This window comes from Monodon monoceros, unplaced genomic scaffold (assembly GCF_005190385.1).
Source record: "Monodon monoceros isolate NGI ecotype Baffin Bay Population unplaced genomic scaffold, NGI_Narwhal_1 Super_Scaffold_3, whole genome shotgun sequence".
In the NCBI taxonomy this organism is placed as follows: Eukaryota; Metazoa; Chordata; class Mammalia; order Artiodactyla; family Monodontidae; genus Monodon; species Monodon monoceros.
The window spans coordinates 21,417,316-21,442,051 of NW_021703780.1; the positions used below are offsets into that span (position 1 = coordinate 21,417,316).

Sequence of the window (24,736 nt, forward strand, 5' to 3'; positions counted from 1 at the left end):
TTTCATAACCAACCATGAAGCAAACTACATTAACCATAAGCTACCCAGACTCTATAAAGCTCAGAGCCTGGTTTATGGGAAGAGCTCTAGAGCTCTGGTGACAGATATGCTTGGATTCAAAGCTTGCTACTTTCTTAGACAAATCAATCTTTCTACATTCCAGTTTCTTGCATGTGTGGCCTGCAGCTATTTCTTACCTTCAGAGAATGTGGTGATGATTAAATGAAATAACATACAAAGTTTTGGCTGCTCTACAAAATGGTCACTATTAGAGTTTTAAAAATTAAGAAGCCATTATGCCCACCCCCCCACACTCCAAATTGCCAAACATTCAAAATTCATCAAAGGTCGTTAGTAACTTCCATGAGTTAGTACGGACCTGTTTACAAACAACTTTCTCAGTTACTGAGATCATGAACTATTAGGAGCCTACTCTTCCCTCCCTCTTAGAAACCGGTCATTTTCTGAGGCTTTTTCTTTTTCATAATCAAGTTTTGGGAGGAAGGAAATCCTGGTAAATTCATATACCTGGATTAGCAACCAGTTACTACTCTACTGATGGCTTCTGGTGGAAGATACCCTGGTGGCGGTTGCAGTGAACTTGCATATGAAACAGTGCTGTGGTGCGTGTAATTTGGGTGTTCTGAACACCACCGTTCAGTAGTCAAACAGCATCCTTTGAGGAGATGCTGACCATCAATTACTCAGGGGTGAAGTGCAAGGACAGGTGCCACTGAGGTCCCTGGATACCTAAGAACCCAGTCTTCCCAAGAACTCAGTCCTCCCATTAGCCACACTGGAACCTGCTCTGAAGGACTCTGTTTGCTGACCTTACCAGGAAAAGTGCTCAGTATCAATCTTACTCCCCTTCAAGTGCTTTGACAAAGTCATGAAATCATTAATTTTCAGAGCTGGATGCACTCTGGACCCTAATTCGGTCAGTGGTTATTGGACTGTTGGATTCCAAGAAACCCTTGGGTTCAGAGGCAACACTTCAGGATTGAGAGGGAACCTAGGGACAAAGCTCCAGCCCACTTCCACCCACTACTTGTACAGCTCCATTTCTTTGCTTTATACATTCAAGCACCATGCAGAATTTCATTTGAAAATAGGGTTCTTCTGATAAGGAGAGTTAAAATCATGGGCACAGTTATAGCTGAATAAGCTGCACCCAAAGAGATCATATGACTTTACTAATGTGACAAGAGGTCTGATTTCTGGTCTGGTGCAATAGGCATGTCTCAAGCTTCCCTTGTTATGCGTATTTCTTGTAGTCAAAGATGTCCCAGTCAACTAGAAGAGTAGACACAGGGGAATATGTGTATTAATCACCCCCATGTGTACACACACAGGGGTAGTAAAATTAAGCAAGTGATTTTTTTTTTCTGATTCTGATTCTTACGTGAACCACAAAACCAATTTTCTGATGGGCAGAAGCATAATTTACACATTAGTGTTCAGTTCTTCCTTGAGCCAATTTTGAGCAAAGGGCTTTTCCCCCTTACACGTGCTGTGTAAGTTTGCACAGCAATAAAGATGGGCCCATGTCTTTCAAGCTGAGCTACTATTTGCTTAAAACTCAAGATAATCTAGCTTTCTAAGAACGAACCTCTTATATCTTGTTTAAAACTTTGTCTGATCTACGCAAGAGGGAGGAGATATGGGGATATATGTATATGTATAGCTGATTTACTTTGTTATAAAGCAGAAACTAACACACCACTGTAAAGCAATTATACTCCAATAAAGATGTTAAAAAAAAACAAATTTAGCCTGATCTAATAAATTCAAACAGCCTCTTTGAATAAGGCTAAGTCTCTGCCAAAGGAAAAGCTCAGTCTCTTAGATTTCTCAGTCCTCTGGATCCAACCCAGACCCTTCTCTAAAAATGTCATCAAGCTGGGTAAGGAGAGAAAAAGCAGCTTATAGGACCTCATGGTGAAGGGGAGGAGTCGAGGTCCCAAGGCACAATGCTCTGGTTTCCATGGTGATGCCTGTTGAACACACAGTTGCTGCTACTTGGCTGACATTCATGGTTGAAGCCATCCTCTAACTTTTGCTGGATGCGGACCACTAATTCTCTGCCATATCCTCCTTCCAGCTTGCTGACTCAGTGATCCACCCCCATCCTCTGTTCCAGCATCACCTCATACTCAGCTGGCCGCATAGAAGGTCCACTGGTCCTTGACTCAGACTCCAAACCCTTGGGTGCTCAGAGGGTCCCAGGAAAGCTAAGCCCCAGCAACTCTGTCTGCTCAAAGTTGTCCTTCCTTAGCTAGTTCTCCTCTCCCTCCAGATCCCCTTCCAGCAGAGCTAGGTCACACATCTACTTTACTCTTCCATCTCTGCTTCTCTCTCTCTTTTCCTTCCTACAATCCTCTGAGGCCTACACAAGGCAGCCTTTCTCCTACATCATATCCTCCTCAGCTACTTTTGCCTTCATGGAAAACTATTTCTTCTGTACTCTATAGAGAGTACTCTATGATATGAGTCAACCTCAGCCAGTTTAGACAAATATATAACCAGAAGAGCAAAACAGAAAAGCACTTCAATGATTTTCAAAATAGATTCCCATTGCAAGTATTTCTTACACTCCTTTCCCCTTCTGCATTCCAGATGAAGATCTTTGACAAAAATAATGATGGCCGGTTGGATCTTAATGACTTGGCAAGGTGAGTAGTGTGAAAATGGTGTCATAGATTCAGAAACATGTTCCTAGGGGAACATGTTTGCTGACACCATACACTTCTTTCTGAAAGGCAGAGATCAAGTCTCACCTGAAGTCTTAAAGAATAGGTGAATCTTTAGGGGTAACATATCTTTGTGAAGATCATAAAAGTACTTCTCCCCAGAAAAGCACAATGCACAACATTTTCAAAATATTTTATAAATGGGCCAGCCCTGCCCTCAAAGGCCAGACATTCATGGTCCTACATAAGTGTCCCACAACAAAAAAAAGTCCTGAATCCCATTCACTGATTCTGAGAATACTGAATCGTTAGTTCAGGACAGATAACAACAGAATCAGACTCACAGCTGCACCCTGTGGTCTCTGAGTGTTGGTGTATCCTCCGTGGGGCGCCAAGTGTCTGCAGGTTAGAAGTGGAAGAGGGGAGGATGACAGCAGAAGTGGTCCAGTATCTGCAAAAGTGCTGTCTGTGAGGCTGGTATTGTGACACATGATGATGTCAGCATGTTTCTGTCAAGTCTAGGTGACCTCAAAACAACCTCTGATTGTCCATAAAAAGGTAAAAAGAGATTCTGAGCAGAGAGAGAGTTGAAATCATTGGATCAAGAATAAATGGAAAAGGGAGGAACACACCCAAACTCATTCTATGAGGCCACCATCACCCTGATACCAAAACCAGACAAAGATGTCACAAAGAAAGAAAACTACAGGCCAATATCACTGATGAACATAGATGCAAAAATCCTCAACAAAATACTAGCAAACAGAATCCAACAGCACATGAAAAGGATCATACACCATGATCAAGTGGGGTGTATCCCAGGAATGCAAGGATTCTTCAATATATGCAAATCAATCAATGTGATTAAACCATATTAACAAATTGAAGGAGAAAAACCATATGATCATCTCAATAGATGCAGAGAAAGCTTTCAACAAAATTCAACACCCATTTATGATAAAAACCCTCCAGAGAGTAGGCATAGAGGGAACTTTCCTCAACATAAATAAAGGCCATATATGACAAACCCACAGCCAACATCGTCCTCAATGGTGAAAAACTGAAACCATTTCCACTAAGATCAGGAACAAGAAAAGAATGTTCACTCTCACCACTGTTATTCAACATAGTTTGGGAAGTTTTAGCCACAGCAATCAGAGAAGAAAAAGAAACAAAAGGAATCCAAATTGGAAAACAAGAAGTAAAGCTGTCACTGTTTGCAGATGACAGGATACTATACATAGAGAATCCTAAAGATGCCACCAGAAAACTACTAGACCTAATCAATGAATTTGGTAAAGTTGCAGGATACAAAATTAATGCGCAGAAATCTCTTGCACTCCTATATACTAATGATGAAAAATCTGAAAGAGAAATTAAGGAAACACTCCCATTTACCACTGCAACAAAAAGAGTAAAATACCTAGGAATAAACCTACCTAGGGAGACAAAAGACCTGTATGCAGAAAACTATAAGACACTGATGAAACAAATTAAAGATGATACAAACAGATGGAGAAATATACCATGTTCTTGGACTGGAAGAATCAATATTGTGAAAATGACTATATTACTCAAAGCAATCTACAGATTCAGTGCAATCCCTATCAAATTACCAATGGCATTTTTTACAGAATAAAACAAAAAATCTTAAAATTTGTATGGAGACACAAAAGACCCTGAATAGCCAAAGTGGTCTTGAGGGAAAAAAACAGAGCTGGAGGAATCAGACTCCCTGACTTCAGACTATACTACAAAGCTACAGTAATCAAGGCAATATGGTACTGGCACAAAAACAGAAATATAGATCAATGGATCAGGACAGAAAGCCCAGAGATAAACCCACGCACCTATGGTCAACTAATCTATGACAAAGGAGGCAAGGATACAATGGAGAAAAGACAGTCTCTTCAATAAGTGGTGCTGGGAAAACTGGACTGCTACATATAAAAGAATGAAATTAGAACACTCCTTAACACCATACACAAAAATGAACTCAAAATGGATTAAAGACCTAAATGTAAGGCCAGACACCATCAAATTCTTAGAGGAAAACACAGGCAGAACACTCTATGACACAAATCACAGCAAGATCCTTTTTGACCCACCTCCTAGAGAAATGGGAATAAAAACAAAAATAAACAAATGGGACCTAATGAAACTTAAAAGCTTTTGCACAGCAAAGGAAACCATAAACAAGATGAAAAGACAACCCTCAGAATGGGAGAAATATTTGCAAATGAAGCAACTGACAAAGGATTAATCTCCAAATTTTACAAGCAGCTCAATATCAAAAAAACAAACAACCCAATCCAAAAATGGGCAGAAGACCTGAATGGACATTTCTCCAAAGAAGATATACAGATTGCCAGCAAAGACATGAAAGAATGCTCAACATCATTAATCATTAGAGAAATGCAAATCAAAACTACAATGAGATATCATCTCACACTGGTCAGAATGGCCATCATCAAAACATCTACAAACAATAAATGCTGGAGAGGGTGTGGACAGAAGGGAACCCTCTTGCACTGTTGGTGAGAATGTAAATTGATACAGCCACTATGGAGAACAGTATGGAGGCTCCCTAAAAAACTAAAAATAAAACTACCACATGACCCAGCAATCCCACTACGGGGCATATACCCTGAGAAAACCATAATTCAAAAAGAGTTGTGTACCACAATGTTCACTGCAGCCCTATTTACAATAGCCAGGACATGGAAGCAACCTAAGTGTCCATCGACAGATGCATGGATAAAGAAGATGTGGCACATATATACAATGGAATATTACTCAGCCATAAAATGGAACGAAACTGAGTTATTTGTAGTGAGATGGATGGACCTAGAGACTGTCATACAGAGTGAAGTAAGTCAGAAAGAGAAAAGTAAATACCATATGCTAACACATATATATGGAATCTAAAAAAAAAAAAGGTTCTGAAGAACCTAGGGGCAGGACAGGAATAAAGACGCAGATGTAGAGAATGGATTTGAGGACATGGGAAGGGTAAGCTGGGACGAAGTGAGAGAGAGGCATGGACTTATATATACTACCAAATGTGTGGGAAGCAGCCACATAGCACAGGGAGATCAGCTTGGTGCTTTGTGACCACCTAGAGGGGTGTGATAGGGAGGGTGGGAGGGAGGGAGATGCAAGAGAGAAGAGATATGGGGACATATGTATATGTATAACTGATTCACTTTGTTATAAAGCAGAAACTGACACACCATTGTAAAGCAATTATATTCTAATAAAGATGTTAAAAAAAAAAAGAATACATGGATAGAACCCTTAGAGGGAGCAACTATAATACCAGGTTCCTCAGGGTCAGGCTGGATGGCAATTGTACACTGGACAGTGAAGCAGAGCACTAGTCATGGCCATTCTATCCCTGTGATAAACAAAAAGCCCCCCTGCAGAGTTACAAACACCCTCTACTATAGTCCTACCTAGCTGGTAGGGACTATGCCTTAATCTCCTGAATAGCTTCTCACGCAGTGGAGTGTTATGTACATGGGAGGATTCAATGAATAGTTCTGGATGGAAGAAAGGGTTAAGTGGCATTGAGCAGAGATGCAAAGCAGTAAGACAGTTACTACATTATTTTAAAACCAATTTGCTATGGAATTTGAAAATGACAATTGGGGGTAAGCAGAACAAAGATGTTCATGTCCTAATTCCCAGGACCAGTGAATATTTTATGTTATATGGCAAAGGTAACTAAGGTTGCAGATAGAATTAAGGTTGCTAATTAAAAACCTTAAAATAAAGAGATCATTCTGGAGTACCTGGGTAGGTGCAGTGTGATAACAAGGGTCCCTTAAACATGGAAGGAGGAGGCAGAAGATCAGAATCACAGAGAAATTTGAAGGTGTTATATTGCTGGCTTTGCAGCAGAGGAAGGGGCCATAAGCCAAAGAATGCAGGCAGCTTCTAGAAGCTGAAAAGGGCAGGAAAACAGATTCCCCCCTAGAGCTTCCATAAGGAATACAGCCCTGTCAACACCTTGAAACACCAGTGAAATCCATTTCAGACTTCTGAGTTCCAGTACTATAAGATATTAATTCGTGTTGTTTTAAGCCACTAAGTTTGTGGTAATTTGTTATAGCAGCAATAAGAAACTAATTCAATGACAAAAAGGTCTTAAAACATTTACACATGGGAATCTTCTTTCTCTACCCCCAGTTGTGAAATGTAGCCCGATTACTCCTAGACAATCACCTCTAGAGTATATGTCCTCTGACTGGCAACATACTTTAGACGGCTTGGTACCAGCAAAGAGATGAGGACAGTATTCCTTGCAGGGTCTCAGGATATTCTACCCTCTATTTGGCTCAACTTAATTCTCTCTACTCTGGGCATCCAAAGGAGTAAAACTTTCCAAATTGTTGTATGATATTTTTTTCTGCCTTTCTCTCTATATACCCATGATTATAAATTCGAAACAAATCCCATGCTTTAGTCTTTTGAAACTGATTCTATTCCACTGAAGTATAATTGTAGTTATGCAGGAAAGAGAAATACATAATTTTTTATTGAGTATAATTTATATACTATGTAATTTACCCTTTTAAAAAGTGTCGTTATGGCTATTCTGAATCCCTTGCATTTCCACATTAATTGCAGATCATCAATTATCAGATTACCAATTTCTGCAAAAAAAGGCAACTGGGATTTTTATAGGAATTGTGTTGGATCTGTACATAAATTTGAGGAGCATTGCCATCTTAAAAATATTAAGTCTTCTAACTCATGATCACAGGATGTCCTTAATACTATTATTTAATTCTTCTTTGCTTTTCTTCAACATCGTTTTATAGTTTTCAGTCTATAAGTCTTAGGTCTCTTTTGCCATATTTATTCCTAAGTATTTTATTCTTTTTGATACTGTTGTAAATGGAATGGTATTTTTTTTTTTTTTTTCGGTACGCGGGCCTTTCACTGTTGTGGCCTCTCCCGTTGTGGAGCACAGGCTCCGGACGCGCAGACTCAGCGGCCATGGCTCACGGGCCCAGCTGCTCCGTGGCATGTGGGATCTTCCCAGACCGGGGCACGAACCCGCGTCCCCTGAATCGGCAGGCGGACTCTCAACCACTGCGCCACCAGGGAAGCCCTGGAGTGATTTTCCTAATTTCTTTTTCGGATTGGCCATTACTAGTATATCGAAATACAACTGAATTTTGCATATTGATCGTGTACCTGCAACCTTGCTGGAATTTTTAGATGTCTCTCTATGGTGACTACTAATCCTTGTGAAAGTCCTTCCCGTCTTTATTTGTTTTTATATTGTACAAATTCCTATTTTTTAAGCACCTACCCTATTCTGCAGAATAACCTGGAAATTGCCTGCCCTTTTCCTCACACCAGAGTTATAAATCTACTTGTAATTGAGAGGTGATAGATCATCATGTGGATAACGTTTTTTGATTTTTTTTCCCCCCCATTTAGGATTCTGGCTCTTCAGGAAAACTTCCTTCTCCAATTTAAAATGGATGTAAGTGGTGGCATTTCTCTAGGTGGATTTGTATCATTCATGTTGCTCTATAGATTTGAGAGGGAGGGAAGAAAGGTATCTAATTGTATTGCCTTTAATTTATCTAGAGACTGATAAGGCTCAGTGTCAGAATTAAGGGATGAGGAACTGTTGACTCAAAGTTTATAAAAGTTGTCTAAGACCGTGGAAGAATTGTACAAGTTTCACACTGCTGACTGACATAATGCTTTCTCCATATACAGGCTTGTTCCACTGAAGAAAGAAAGAGGGACTTTGAGAAAATCTTTGCTCACTATGATGTCGTAAGTGTGCCTTTTCAATATATTGTGCTGGCCATCTTTAGATAGGAAGCTTTTTTAGCCCTTATGTGGGGTCATCCTACTTACAGACCCTAAACTTATATAACGAACAGCAATCGCACATGTGTGTTGCTATGTCAAGGTACCCTCAGCTTCTCTATGAAACTTCTGAGAACTAAGTAAAAATAGACATAGGAGTAGTACTTACGGTGGAGAAGAGAATAAAATCACATTATTATTATTATTTTTATTTTTTTGCGGTACGCAGGCCTCTCACTGTTGTGGCCTCTCCCGTTGCGGAGCACAGGCTCCGGACGCGCAGGCTCAGCGGCCATGGCTCACGGGCCCAGCCGCTCCGCGGCACGTGAGATCTTTCCGGACCGGGGTACGAACCCGTGTCTCCTGCATCGGCAGGCGGACTCTCAACCACTGCGCCACCAGGGAAGCGCGTTATTATTTCTTTGCTCCTTGTAACCAAGCTAAAAGAAAGTTTCTCCTTCTTGGTCTCTATCTATCATAGTATGCTCAAACACAAAAGCAGTCAAATAAAAAAAACAAAACCACCCTAAAGAAATAGGGGGAAAGTCAGACATATTTGGCACAAAATCTATTTCTCTTATAAGACTATTATTTGGTCCTTCTTTAGAGGGGAGAAAATAATAATTCTAAAGAACAAAGTATGGCAAATTGGTTGAATTTCTTGAGGACAAGGTGGGATAATGCACGGAGCAAGGAAAACAAAAAGAAAGTTGAGAAAGGTCATAAGAGATCCTGAAACTAATCAGACTGGATATCTGTGTGTCATATTCTGAGCAGAAAAGAAAATCACCTGGAAGAGGCAGTCTAGCAAACTGTTTAAGTATATAGGACTCTTGTGACCAATTACCTGGGTTTGAATCACGGCTCATGAGCTGTGTGACCTTGGGCAAATTTCTTAACCTCCCTGTGCCTCATTTTCCTTATCTATAAAATTAGGGTGATGGGGAAAATGATAATACCTACCTCATGGGCTTGTTATATGAGAATTAAATGAATTCATGTTCGTAAGCTTTTCGAGGAGTTCCTGGCATATGGCAAGTACTGTATTAGTGTCTGGTAAATACACTAAGGGAATGAGTTTTTATAATATGTTCAAGGTTCAGGATTAGAAAAACTTGAGGAGAATGGATGACTTATCATTAACTGGAACTTTAGAGAAGAAACTGAAATATGTTAATATGTATTGTATTTTATAGGCATTCTTATAAAATGGGTAGAAAAAATAAAAGACTTTATGCATGAACCATATAGTAATTCTAATATGCTCACTCAATCTAGTCTCTCTTGAATTTAAAATGTGTTTTGATACTCATTAAATCATTGCTAAATCATAAAGCAAAATTAAAAAATGTCAATCTAGCCTTCAAAGGATCAGTGGATGTTCAATTAGCACTAGTCTGAACTGAGTCCTAGTATCTGGGAAGCAAATAAAGTCGGTACATGTCATATTAATGCTATTTGTAAGAGCCAAGGAACTCAAAACTACTGCTTCCCATTTGGTTAAATGGAGGGAGTTATTTACAGTGCGTGCTTCCGATTTATGTGGAGCATTCACATCCTGCACAGAGACGATAAGTTGGAACGTGCCACTTCCAAACTTGTTTGCAGTCACAAAAGATTTGGTCTATTTGTATAATTTATTCTTTAAGCTTTCTGACTTAAGAAAATGATATTTTGTTGATTGGATCTTTTCTTTTTCAGAGTAAAACTGGAGCCCTAGAAGGCCCAGAAGTGGATGGGTTTGTCAAAGACATGATGGAGCTCGTCCAGGTAACTTCACGAGGCTGTGTAGATCATCCCCATCACGGACTGGGGCTGCCGTTTTGACTCCACTGTTTATTTTGGGGAATCAGTAGGGCCAAAGATTAATGCTGGAGAAAATCTAGGGATGTAGTCTGTTTAACAAACTTTGAGCTTTCAAACTTTGAAGCCCAAAAAATCTCTCTTCTCTCTTAAGATCATATGTAGTTTCAATTAAATGAAGCCCCCATAGAAGCTTCTTGTTACCATCATTTGAATGTCATCTATTTTACCAAAGGAGCACAGTGTCACTATATATCTTACTGCTTTATTTTTTGATTGCAGAAAGTCCTTCTCCTGTGGACTTGGTTATTAGAATAACTAAAACTTTTAATTTCATGTAATAAATCCCATACTTGGGATTCTCTCTCTTTTTTTTTTTTAAACACCAAGGGGCTGCTCTAACACCTGGCCTAAGATGGCCGTTTTGCCTAGCAAGGCAGTGATTGGGACTGATGATATTTAGATCATATCTACGTCACAGAGCTGTTTCACGTAGGGTAAACAATGTTTAAAAAAGCAATCTCCTTTGAGATCCTGATGAATTGTACTGACTGGCTGCACGATCCAGTTAAACAGATACTTTCCAACTCCTGTGTGGGTGTTTTTCTATGAGACTGTATAGACACTGAATTTCATAGTCTCATATCCTTAGGGATTTCTTTTGAGGTTTGTATAGGACATAATCGTCATTTCCTGATTGGCCCAGATGGCAATAAATTTGAGTAGCAACAATTATTAACGGTTTTTGGAGCCTCAGACCTTTTTGAAAAATCTGATTAAAACTATGGAGTTTTGCCGTGGAAAAATGCCCAGATACCGATTTCTGCGTAAATCTCCAGGAAGTTTACATACTGCAGTTAAGCAGGCATGGATGAGATTTCTCTTATCAGGATGGCTCCTAACTCTCATTAGTCCCATCCCAACTGGCCCCTTGCCACTTCTCTGTCCCCTTCACGTGGTGCTCCTGTTGGAGATTTCACCAACATTTGCACAGCCAGAATAGTTGCTGGGTGTTGGCGTGATATTGCCTTTCACACTGCTTGCTAAATTAAAATCCCATTTCACTCATTACCTATTTCATGCCAGAATGACTTCTATAATAGAAAGTGAGCAATTATCTATGGGACATTAAAGGTGCACAGCAGAAGGCCTTACCTAACTGGAGTTTTAATTTGCTTTTGATAGAATAAATGGGATGGGGAACCTGTTTTCCAGAGCTGTGTGGCCTCCTCTTTGCTGTGGAGCCAGGGCCCCTGATTGCCTGAGTGTAGAGCCCAGAGGCTTCAGATCCTTTCAATTATCTTTCAACTGTCTCTGGGTTTGGCAATGGCTTCCAAAGGTTAATGGGAGATGATGGAAGTAAAACCTAAACCAGCAACGGAGCAGAGAAGACATTTTTCTAGAGAAAATTAAAGGGAAAAATTCATGACCATCTAAAAACCTGAGCTGGAGGCAGAAATCCGCCTCACTCTTTGATGGGCTTATATCACCTCTATGGGAAATCAGAGGATCCCCACCACGTTTGTCCTTGCCCCTCTATTTCTGTGGGGCTACTGGGGCAACAAAAAAGCACTTCTCCATGTCAGTACCAGACAATTTGAGACAGCTGGTTTCTAAGGATTGGGTCAGACTGTGGTCAGGAATACAAAAGCAGTTTATAGGAGGCTGATCTGTTGAGCTAAAAAGTATGTACACAGTAATTAGTTACTAATGTTCTCCCCTGAAGCCAGATGATTGAGGGTGCCTATCTTTATTGGATCTTTCTAGTCTTCCAGGTCGCTTAAATATATATTCACATACAATTTGAAAGATGTAGTGAAGTACGACCACTGGGTCATTGAGACCCTGACACTGAGGCCACTGAGGATCTGACATTTCTCAGCTTCATAAAGTAGAGCCATCTCCTGTGACTTATTTCTTTATTTTCATCTTATAAGAAAGGGCCACAGGACAATTAAACTAGTATCTGGGATTTATTTTAAAAGCAACTATCAGAGCATGCCATGCGGTCAGCAGGGAGCTGGTTCAGTTTCTAAACATACAGTCCTGGTCAGGATCCCCAATGTTTGCAATAATAACCCTGAAGTAAGCTTATTTTATAGCCTTTTAATTCTTGTACAGTCATATATGATGCATATGTTGAATTTGTGTGAACAAAATTATTTGGTTACCAGAACACCCACCCTTTTCTTTAACCTCTGGAAAATGCTACCCAAGGTTGTCCTCCAACGGTGTGATCAGATAGCAAGTCCCTAAGGGAGCAGACACCATAATTTCTACACAAGACTTTTTGAAATCCTGTAGCTCACTTAGCACAGCAAGAAAATCAACACAAGAATCTACAAGAAAATCAACACAAGAATCTACAACCTAAACTAGAAAGTGGGAAGGCAAGACATTGAAGATTCCAAGCACCCACCAAGGAGAAGTAGCAATGTGAACAAAAAATGTTGGAAGCCAAATAAAAGGGATGCCAGAGATGACCAGGGTGTCTGCCTGGAGATGATGAGAGGTCCTGCCCCCAGGCCTCCAAAAGTTTATTCTTTTCCCTGCTAGGTACACCATCTGATTTTCTCTGTTGTTGACAAGAAGATGGTTGGCAAGAGGGGACTCATAGAGGCCTTAGATCAGGAACCTGCATACGTTTATATTGGCAACTTGTTATTAAAATGGAAGCCCTCAGTGGTTTCAAATGATTTGTCTTCTGTGATCCAAGCATTTTTTTTAGCAGTGGCATTCAGTCCTCCTGACTCCTGGTGATTTGTCAAGCATTAAAAACATAACTCAAGGGCTTCCCTGGTGGTGCAGTGGCTGGGAATTAGCCTGCCAATGCAGGGGTCACGGGTTCGAGTCCTGGTCCGGAAAGATCCCACATGCTGCGGAGCAACTAAGCCCATGCACCACAAATACTGAGCCTGCGCCCTAGAGCCTGCGAGCCACAGCTACTGAGCCCTCGTGCCACAACTACTGAAGCCCACATGCCTAGAGCCCGTGCTCCACAACAAGAGAAGCCACCACAATGAGGAGCACACCCACCGCAACGAGGAGTAGCCCCCGCTCGTCACAACTAGAGAAAAGCCTGCGTGCAGCAAAAAAGACCCAACGCAGCCAAAAATAAATAAATAAATTAAAAAAAAAACCCACAAAACCCAAAACCCACAACTCAAAAGCTCCAAAGAAACTTCCTTTATACACACACCCACATTCATACCCACAACTGCCTCCCCAACACATGCCTGCACACAACCTAAGATATTTCTACTCACTTAAACAAATTAGAAAAAATAAAAAAAAGAGCTTAGAATAGTTTGGTATTGCATAAATGCCTTGGCAAATTAATATATGATAATATGTACATGACTACCACCCAAGTCTTTTCTAAGTGTGGGAATTTACTAAAAGGATCCTGGGGCAGGGTGTCACTTGCTGCAGAAAGGATTTAGCAAAAGTGGTTTGAGGATACTGAAAACCAAATATCCCCACTTGTAACCATACAACAAATGAGCCTGTAATACAGAGCCACAGAGTGTAGCTTGCTGTGTTCAGGACCTCTAGGCCCCTTTTCCTCAGGCCACATCTATACCTGCCTGGCACTGACACCCAGGGAGCTATCCTCTAGAGCCCCGACAAGAGAACCTATTGACAATGTGTTACGTGTTAGCCTCTTAGTCCAATCACTCAGGGATTCTCGGCAGAGGAGTGAAGTTCGCCAAGTTTAGCTTCTGGCCCCAGGCTCTTTCACCTCCTGATATCTCCCAGAATCCGCTTTGGCGTTTTTTCTTCTTGCTCTGCCGTATGGCTCCCCGTTCCTGCTGTTCTCTCCCCTCCTTCGCTCTGTTAAAACCTGCTATGAGGGGTAGATTTCGTGTCAGTCATTTACCCTGTGGGACATTGCAAATTAGCTTGTCTTAATATGGCTGTCTAGTTGCAGAATGAAAGGTTTTGTTTCCTACTGCAGGTTTTCTAGAGCTTTCTTCGGAAGTGAGGAAACCTTGGGGTGGGGTTGGGTGATAAGGGCTGCTTCCAAGGGTTCCTGAAATCAAATCCTGCAGAGTGAGCCTCTGCTGCTCACTCATAACTAGTCCACAATCAAGGGGTTTGGAAATATGATTTTTTCCTTTCTCTCCAGACACTGACTTTTAAATTTAGATTCATCACCATTCATACAGCTTCATTAGGCCAGCGATTTCGCCATGAGAGCAGAGAGAACTCGTGAAATGAGCACTTAATTGGAGACAAAAGACTTGGGATCAAAAATGCTGTTGCCACTTTCTAGCTTCGCAAGATGTCTCAGCTCTCTCTGAGCCTCCGTGTCCTAATCTGTAAACGAGGCATAATCATTCACTTTGCAAAGTTACCGCGAGGATTAAATACAATAACCGAGGGAGAATCACTTAGCTCCGGCATTGCTCACTTTTGCAGGCCTTTGAGTTTAGAATATTTTCCTAGCTGACCTGATTCACAATCCCTTCTTAGCCCCTGAAACAGTCCCTTGGAATAAACGTGATGGGGCCTATCTAGCTCAACAACGTAATTCTTTAGTTAGATTTTCATGCATTGTAACCCTTTTAAAAACTAGAGGCACAGAAACCTCCCACGGGGAGATAATAAACGTGCCTTCTCTCAGCAGCGTAGTGAGACAGAATTTTGGTGACGATCCTCTGCTCTAAGGCAAAATATCTTTATTATGGTTGAGAAAAAGGCCGGCTTTCTGTTAGAACTGCAGAGAAGTGATGTGGGAATAGACATTCTTTTGCCTGAAAGGACATGCTGAGAAATGAACTTGTTGGCAGAAAACTCATCCTTGGCAACATTTGGTGGGATGAGGAGACAGAATCACCCCCTCGTGGCCTGTCTCCAGGGAGGGGCTCTCAGAAGGCAGGGTGTCACCTAAGCTTAGCAAACACGGAGGGGAGGCAGGGTGGCATGAAAGGGTGGGACTGCCATTGGCTTGCCTACTGACATGTTATTTTTATTGTCCTCAGCCCAGCATCAGCGGGGTGGACCTTGATAAGTTCCGGGAGATTCTTTTGCGTCACTGCGATGTGAATAAGGATGGAAAAATTCAGAAGTCTGAGCTGGCTTTGTGTCTTGGGCTGAAAATCAACCCCTAATCCCCAGACCGCTTTGCCTTTGGCTCTTAGCGTGTTTCTGAGCTCCTGCTGGTAAAACTGTATCTGTGCTTTGCTACTGGGGACACGGTAGGCAAACTTTCTAACAAATGGTGTGGTGTTCTTGGGCAAGGGGAGGGACCTGAGGGCCTTCTTTTTAATGTCCTGGTGTTTTCCTGCCTTTACTGGAAGCCCCCCACCCAGGGTCTGTGTTATTTTCCCCTTGACCCTGGGCTTTCCTGTTCCGCTAAAGACTCAGCTGACCTCCAGGATCTGCTTGGCTTGTCCTCCCCCAGTCACTGGGGAGGTGGGGCAGCTGAGTCCATCTACCTGTGCTCTTCTTTTCGGCTTTCTGCTGAATGGTATGCGGCATTCGTGGCAGTCCTGTGACTTTTACAAATAGATTTTGAAGTGGAAATAAAGCTGCAGCTGGAAACAAAGATGCACTGCGAACTGCTTTTGTGTTGTGACCTTTGGAGGGTTCTACCTGATGGTTGGATGGATGAACTACTTCTCTAACTGGGGTGGGGGAAAGAGAAGAAGGAGAGAGAAGGGCAAGATCCTGGATGGAGTCCACATCACCAACCCTGTAGTTCTCAGGTGCCCGGATGAGTTGGAGTCAAAGTAGGAGTTGCCAATAGTCATTTTCATCTCACTGCGTGGAGAAGACCAGAACATTCATCCTGGGCTGGGTTTTGCTCTTAGGTGCTTTGCGAACTTACATGGCCAAGCAGGCAGGAATACAGAAGAAATATGGAGAAAATCTTCCCAGGTAACCCAAGCATCCATCACCCCCTCCAACCATTCCCCTTCCAACAGTTTCCTCTGGCAAATCTGGGACCCCTGAGGCCTCTTCCTATGCTTGTGACTATTGTGGGCCCCTCTGCAGGCTGCTGGCTCCCCCATGGACCAGACCCCCTCCCTTTACTCCTGGAACTCTGACTCAGTCCCCCTGGGGCAGGGGCAGACAGATTGATTCCTCTGCTGTCCTGACACTTGATTTTCCAGAACACCCCTACCTTATACCAGACTGTGCAGGAATTTCAGGTTTAACGAAGTGCTGTAGGTAATTCAGAAAAATTACAGTGTAACATAGTTCACTTAGAGCTGACCATAACCCAAGAAACTCTACCACTCACAGAGATCTCCCTCACTGGCACACACAGGTCCTAACCTGGTTCCCTTCCTCTTAGGTGCCCCTTACTTCCAACATAGAGATAATTAGTATCCATAATTACTATTTGATCAAGTGCTTTCTATGTGCCATGTACTTCTAGATGCTTTCCATACCTTAACTAATTTAGTCCTCACCAAACTCTATGAGGTAGGTACTCTCACGACACCCACCTTAGAGATGAAGAAACTGAGGCAAATAGAAGCTAAGCAGCATGTCTGTGCTCATACATATCAGAGGTTGGGAGTCAGGGAGTCAACAATGGCCGATTTTCAAATGATGCAACAGACAAGGGCTTAATCTCCAAAATATACAAACAGTTCATACAACTCAACAACAAAAAAGCAAACAACCCAATTGGAAATTGGGTAGAAGACCTTGATAAACGTTTCTCCAAAGAAGACATACAGATGGCCAGTAGGCACTAAAAAGATGCTCAACATCACTAATTTAATATTAGAGAGATGCAAGTCGAAACTACAATGAGTCACCACTTCATACCTGTCAGAATGGCCATCATTAAAACGTCTACAAATGACAAATGCTGGAGAGGGTGTGGAGTAAAGGGAACCCTCCTACACTGTTGGTGGGAATGCAAGTTGGTGCAGCCACTATGGAGAACAGTACGGAGGTTCCTCAGAAAACTGAAAATAGAATTACGCTATGACCCAGCAATCCCACTCCTGGGAATATACCCAGAAAAAACTATAATTCAAAAAGATACATGCATCCCTATGCTCATAGCAGCACTATTCACAATAGCCAAAACATGGAAACAACCTAAATGTCCATCGACAGATGAATGGATAAAGAAGATGTGGGACATATATACAAATAATGGTCATCTTTCAGGAAACCTTGGCCCTTCCCCACAGGTTTGGTCTCACTGTGGGGTCCACAGCAGCCTCCAGTAGAATATTTATCTAAGTCTGGGTCATTCAGTGTGGATTAATGCTTCATGGGAGCTTGAAGAGAGCCCAGGAAGGAGTACAGGGCAAGCCAAGAAGGCAGACTTCTCATTGTCCAAATGTTGAGCTAACTGTGTACCCACACACCCTTCAAAGAGCAAACATTTGTTTCCAGGGTTGAGACAACCTAAGCTCACAAGAAGGAAAAAATAAAAACTGGACCCAAAGCTGACATATATTAATTCATGACTCTCCCTTTAGCTATATGAGGAGAACTTTTTTTTTTTTTGCGGTACGCAGGCCTCTCACTGTTGTGGCCTCTCCCGCTGCGGAGCACAGGCTCCGGACGCACAGGCTCAGCGGCCATGGCTCACGGGCCCAGCCACTCCGCGGCATGTGGGATCTTCCAGGACCGGGGCACGAAGCCGTGTCCCCTGCATCAGCAGGCGGACTCTCAACCACCGCGCCACCAGGGAAGCCCGAGGATAACTTTTGAGGTTACTGCTCCAGCCATGACTGTATAAATTCTTAGCCAAAGAGTCCTCAGTGTCTTTCTGGAGATAACGGAGGTGGAAGTGAGTGGGGAAGGGAAGCTTTAGTCTTTTAAGGGTAATTTGTTAAGATTCATTGAGGGCAGCTACTTGCCTTGAGCACCAGCAAGCTTTCAGTCATGGCATATGGCTGAGATTCTATCAGAAGCTCTCAGGTTTCTTTCCCAGTCATAACCTTAGGCTGGCAAAGACCTTTCCCAGCATCCAAAGAAAGGGCTGGTGGAGATCTTTAAGTGGAAGGAAGGTGGGTTTGTTCCTCTGAAGGAATGAGTTCACTCAAAAACATTCTCAAGAAGTTTGAGCCTCATGTCCTATAATATAGGTGCTGGTATGTTCATTAATGGATAGTTATCTCAGTCCATTCTGGCTACTATAACAAAAATACTATTGACTGGGTGGCTTAAACAACGAACATTTATTTTTCACAGTTCTAGAGGCTGGTAAGTCCAAGTTCAAGGTCCTGGTAGATTCAGTGTCAGGTGAGAACCTGCTTCTTGGTTCACAGACAGATGCCTATTCCTGTGTCCTCCAATGGTAGAAGGAGCAAAGAAGCTCTCTGTAGTCTCTTTTATAAGGGCAGTAATCTCATTTATGAGGAGGACTCTGCCCTGTGACCTAATCACCTCCCAAAGGCCAAATCTCCAAATGTCAACATGTTGGGGATTAAGCTTTACCATATAAATTTTGGAGGGACACAAACATTCAGTCTATAGCAATGGCCAAGGAAAATAACTGGTCTTAGCCCTCTGCTGGAGCACCAAAGGGGAACAGAGTGCTGAATAAGGGACTGACAGAAGGCAGAAGTCTCTTATCAAAGCCCATGCTGTAAATATTTGATGGGTTGGGGAAAGGTGTGATGGCACCCCAGAGAGCCGTGCTCCTTGCTGAAGATGTTTGCTCATTCATTCCAAATCAGAAAGGAAGAAGTAAAATTGTCTCTATTTGCTCATGATGTGATCTTATATAGAGAAAATCCTAAAGACGCCACCAAAAACCTGTTAGAACTAATAAATGAATTCAGTAAAGTTGCAGTATACAAAATCAACATGCAAAATGCTATAGTATATAGCATTTTTATATTCTAACAACAAAATACATGAAAAAGAAAACAATCCCATTTACAATAGCATCAAACATAATAAAATACTTAGGAATAAATTTAACCAAGGAAGTGAAAGATATGTACACTGAAAACTGTAAGACTTTGATGAAAGAAATTGAAGAAGGCGCAAATAAATGGAAAGATAGCCTGTGTTTATCATTTGGAAGAATTAATATTGTTAAAATGTCAATACTACCCAGAGCCATCTTATATTCAAAGCAATCCATATCAAAATTCCAATAGCATTTTTCATATAGGTATAAAAAACAATCTTAAAATTTGTATGGAACCACAAAAGACCTCAAATAACCAAAGCAAGCCTAAGAAAGAAGACCAAAGCTGGAGACATCACACTTCCTGATTTCAAACTATATTACAAAGCTACAGTAATCAGAATGGTATGGTATGGCATAAAAAACAGACACATAGACCAATGGAACAGAATTGAGAGGCCAGAAATAAACCCTCGCATATATGGTCAACTAATATTTGACAAAGGAGCCAGGAATGCTCAAGAGAAAGAATAGTGTCTTCAATAAATGGTGTTGGGGAAACTGGATAGCCACATGCACAAGAATGAAATTGGATCCTCATCTCATACCACTCAACAAAAATTAACATGAAATGGATTAAAGATTTAAATGTAACACCTGAAACAATAAAACTCCTAGACAAAAACACAGAAAGAGCTCCTTGACATTGGTCTTGGCAATGATTTTTTTTGATATGACACCAAAAGCAAAAGCAACAGGAGCAAAAGTCAGTAAGTGGAACTACATCAAATGAAAAGTCTTCTGCACAGCAGAAGAAACAGTTAGAATGAAGACGCAACCTACAGAATGGGAGAAAATATTTGCAAGCCATCTGTCTAATAAGGGGTTAATATCCAAAATATACAAGAAACTCTTACAACTCAGTAGCAAAAAACAAACAATCTGGTTAAAAAATGGGAAGAGGATCTGAATAGACATTTTGCCAAAGAAGACATACAAATGAACAACAGGTATGTCAAAAGGTGCTCAACATGACTAATCATCAGAGAAATACAAGTCAAAACCACAATGAGATATTACCTCACACCTATTAGAATGGCCATTATCAAAAAGACAAGAGATAAGTGTTTGCAAGGATGTGGAGAAAAGGGAACGCTTGTGCACTCTTGGTGGGAATGTAAATTGGTTCAGCTACTGTGGAAAACACTATGGAGGTTCCTCAAAAAACTAAAAACAGAACTACCATAGGATCCAGCAATTCTACTTCTGGGTATACAGCCAAAGGAAATAAAATCAGGATCTTGAAGAGGTACCTTCACTTTCACGTTTCTTTGCAGCATCATTCACAATAGCCAAGATGCAAAGACCATCTAAGTGCCCATCAATGGATAATAAAAAAGATTATATACATATAATCTTCTTCTACATGTATATACATATATATATTATTCTATTTTGCTTTAATATATGTCTACATGATATTAAAGCAAAAAAGAATGTGATTATATTTGCTGCATAATGTAGCCTAAAATAAAAGGTTGAGTGATAGAATCCAATCATTCATTTCTGTAAAATTTCAGTAAAACTGGTGTGGGTACCAGCTTTACTTTATCTTCACACCGCAGTATCTGATCAGTTCAGCCAAAAATCCTATAAAATCCAGCAGTTTGAATGAATTTAATAGTTGCACAAATAACAGACTTTCTGACTGAACTCAGACAAGACTTGGCATTAAAACAAACAAACCAAAAGAACAGCTTCAGAGGCCCTACTACCAGACCCATAAGCTTTAATTCTGCTTCTTGATTGCTTATGAATTTATAAGTTCTGAAAGTCTGTAAGTTTTAGAAATAGCAATAGTGGGCATATTTCTGCTTTACTCTGGTAAAGATACTTAGAGTCTATGAGACTTCTAGAACAATATAAGTTTCTAACTATGAAAACAAACAATAAACCTGGCAGATAAAAATGTGTTTCTATTCCCTAATGGATCCTCTCTCTTCTTTCCCTCCAGGGTTAGAGGAACTAATTATCGTGTCTACTAACCTTCCCTCTTCACTGGTTCTCTGCATCTCCACATCCCTAGGACATCTCAGTGCCTCCCAGGCGGGCTCCTTTCCCTGAGGGTCGGCTCTGCTCTCCTCAGTTGCCCCCTCCCGCCTCTCACTGCGGTGCTTACAGCTGCCCATTCCCTCTTCTTTACCTCTGTCTGGTCTCTAGTCCCTTCTCACCTCCCACCTCATTCCTCTTCCCCTTGACCATTTAAAATCTACCCTTTCTTCAAAGGTCTGCTCAAGCGTCAACTTTCCCATAGAGCCTGCTCCAATACTCTCCACCGATGTCCTTTTACCCCCCAATTTCTGTCATTGTGTAACCAATACTCCATAATTTGATTCTAATCCTTCTGTAATTGTTTTATACGGCTGGTTTTGTCATTTCCAATGAAGTGATAAGCTTCTTTTAAGATCAGAAAACCTTGTTTTAGATTTCTTCCAGAAGCTGGCCCTACCTGACCACTATACACACACATACATCTCTTAGCACAGTGCCCAGTGATGAAATAGAAATTCACAGTTTAAGGCATGCCAAGCAGAATTCAAACAAAAATTTTCTCTGCCCATTTGGGCCTCCTCCTTCCCCTCTAGTGTGCATCATGCATCTATCTGCATTCTGCATTAACCAGATTCCCCAGTGGCAGAAATACCTGCTCAACCATCAAGATCAATTTTTCTCCTTCTGATGCCAGTTGTGTAACTCCTTAGAATATAATATTTGTTTCTCTAACTTATAAGGGGTCATGATGACTCACCACTCACCTTATAGGTGCAGACAATATATCATTTCCCTTAAAGACAGTGATTGGGGCAGAACAGACTGGTCAGATAACCTGGTGAGATACTGGGCCATACTGAATGTAAGTCCTTAGCTTAAATATTTAGTTATGACCTTATTAATGTTACTAGCTATATTACTTGTATTCTGCTCATTTTACAAGATTGTTTCTTGCATTACTAAATGTATGACTGAGCCTCAGATAAAATTAATAATTAGGTGACTTGAAACAGTTGATCAAATATTCAGCTCTATAAGATCAATGATTGTAATATTATAACTCTAGATATGGGAAGACGCAACAAAAGGGAAACATTTCCTGGACCATAACAGACTAGTAAGACAGGTGGTCCAGAGGCTTCTGGGTACTTTAACAGGGCCTAGGTCCAGTAACAGCACACCGACTAGCCTATCAAGGAAGTCCTCACCTGACCTGGGAATGAGCAATCTTAGCGCCATGGGACAAAGTGGTCACAAAATGCCTCCCAAACCTTGGCTGAAATTAGGACCAAAAGAGAAGAGACTGTAAAATATAGAATGTTGCCCACCATCCAGTTCTATGAGAATCAAGTCATCAGCCACTGCAGTCACTGACCTGTAATACACCTTGAAAGGAATTCAGGGCGAAGATCAGGATGAGGTACTTTGTGTTCTGGGAGAACTGACAGAACTGGCTCTGAGATATTTTCAGGAGAAGACTGTGTGATCCCAGCTTCTTGCATCTTCTCATACTTAGAAAAGCACTGAACCATTAACTAAGATATGTGTTCCTCACAAATAGCAAAATCTTCTACCAAGATGAGTGCCTGACTGCACGTACCCATTTGCCAAAATGACATATGTACTGGCCTCTCCCTTCACCTCTTTGGAACCGTTCTCAGAGCTCTCTGAGAGACTGTCTCCCGGGTTATACTCCTCAGTTTGGCTTGAATAAAATTTTCCATTTCTTTCTTAGATTGACTACTGATTTATTTTTTGTCAACACCAGCACCAGTTAGAAACTTAAAATATTACCGTGTAATGGAAAGAGTCTCAATTATAAGACTACGCAGTAGTCTGCCGTTTAGTTCTAATTCTGTCTGTTCCTAGGGAAAGATCACCTAATCTCTCTACACATCAATTTCCTCATCTGTAAAATAACCGTGTTGACTTCCAGTGAAGATTATGCTGTATGTTCAGGCTTTGAGCACATCTCTCCCCAGGCCACCACTCCAAATGCATAGCAGTGTCCCAGCAAGCAAAAAAAAGACTTCTAGGGCTTCCCTGGTGGCGCAGTGGTTGACAGTCCGACTGCCGATGCAGGGGACCCGGGTTCGTGCCCCGGTCCGGGAGGATCCCACGTGCCGCGGAGCGGCTGGGCCCGTGAGCCGTGGCCTCTGAGCCTGCGCGTCCGGAGCCTGTGCTCCACGGCGGGAGAGGCCACAGCAGTGAGAGGCCCGCGTACCGCAAAAAAAAAAAAAAAAAAAGACTTCTAAAAATGATGCTCACAAACAAAATAATCTTCCCGTAAGATAACACAGGGCCAGAGGTCTTGCTGGGCTCCCAATTCTGAGTCAAGAGGGTTAGCATCAGGCATTAAAAGGGATTGGAAGGCAGGAGTTGGTTTCACTGCTTGACACCAGGGGCTGGCATCAAATATACAATACAGTATTATTAACTATAGCCACCCTGCTGCATTACATCTCCAGGACTTACTTATTATATAACTGGAAGTTTGCACCTTTTGATCACCTTTGCCCAAAGTATAATCACTGAGACAATATCAATGCAAGAAATAACTTTTGACTGGTCACAGTTGGAAGTAATTAGTGAAAAGAAATAGAGCAGATAATTCACACAGAAAGCCACACAGAGATGTAGTGAGATAATAAATATGAAAAAGAAAGATGGTAGCTATATTAAGAGTCCACAGTGTGTATCTACAGCAATTCCAAACAAAAAGAACAGAAGGAATGATGGATAAATAAAACTTGAAGAGATAATGGTTGAGAGTTTCCAGAATGAAGAAAGACATGAGTCCTCAGAATAGGAATACAGCTTGAATATTAAATCTAGTACATAAAAATAAACTCACACCAGACACTTTCTAGCAAAACTGTCAAAAATAAAGGTTAAAATGTAAAACCTCAAAAGCTATCTGAGAAAAGGAGAAAAATATTTAGTAAATGATAATTATCGTATGCAGATTTTTATCAGCAAAGCTAGATGCCAAAGACAAAGGAACATTTCCAAGTAAGCTTATTACATAATCATCTCAGAAAATGCCTTTGTGGTAAAAAGTTTTTTCATTCTTTATGCTTTATATTTTCCTGACAGTAGAGAATGAAGATAATTACTTTTTTCTCCAATTAGTATTATACAACTTTAAAAACTGTGCAAAGACATTTTCAGATCATTGAGAGTACAAACAGGAAATGACTAAAGGCAGACTGGAATGAATTAGGAAATATATCCAAAGCAGAGATTGAATGATTCAACCTTTTAGAAGGAGCATTTCAGTCATTTAGAGATATTCTTTAGACAAAAGAGATGGATCTGTCATGACTCTATTCCATTATGTCACATTACTAGGAAGGAAGTGCTTCCAACTCTGTGGAGGTTGACAATGGCGATGTGAGAAAGTTGGGGGCAGCATGTCTTGGGGAAGTTGATCTTTAAAAACACTGAAGCATTTCATGGCATTTCTTCTGATGTGATTTTCCCCCACCCTCCACTTTGTCTTGTCATAAAACTA

The 24,736-nt window shown here is 41.2% G+C and overlaps 2 protein-coding genes across 3 annotated transcripts in view; one reads left to right on the plus strand and one right to left on the minus strand.

Annotated features, from left to right (window-relative positions):
- SCGN (secretagogin, EF-hand calcium binding protein) overlaps positions 1-15,882 on the plus strand; it is a 37,748-nt gene extending 21,866 nt beyond the window's left edge. The window contains exons 7-11 of the mRNA XM_029241972.1: positions 2,617-2,672; positions 8,145-8,190; positions 8,433-8,492; positions 10,230-10,298; positions 15,317-15,882. Of these exons, the coding sequence (XP_029097805.1) occupies positions 2,617-2,672; positions 8,145-8,190; positions 8,433-8,492; positions 10,230-10,298; positions 15,317-15,445 (360 nt within the window). The 3' untranslated portion in view covers positions 15,446-15,882. The remainder of the gene's footprint in view (positions 1-2,616; positions 2,673-8,144; positions 8,191-8,432; positions 8,493-10,229; positions 10,299-15,316) is intronic.
- Positions 1-24,736, minus strand: part of SLC17A1 (solute carrier family 17 member 1) — a 218,727-nt gene that overhangs the window by 39,877 nt on the left and 154,114 nt on the right. Inside the window, exon 13 of one of the 2 annotated variants that reach the window (XM_029241969.1) lies at positions 14,088-14,178. The exons of the other annotated variant lie outside the window; for it this stretch is intronic. The gene's annotated coding sequence lies outside the window, so the exon portion shown is untranslated. Of the gene's footprint in view, positions 1-14,087; positions 14,179-24,736 lie in introns of those variants that run through there. 2 annotated transcript variants of the gene reach the window in all.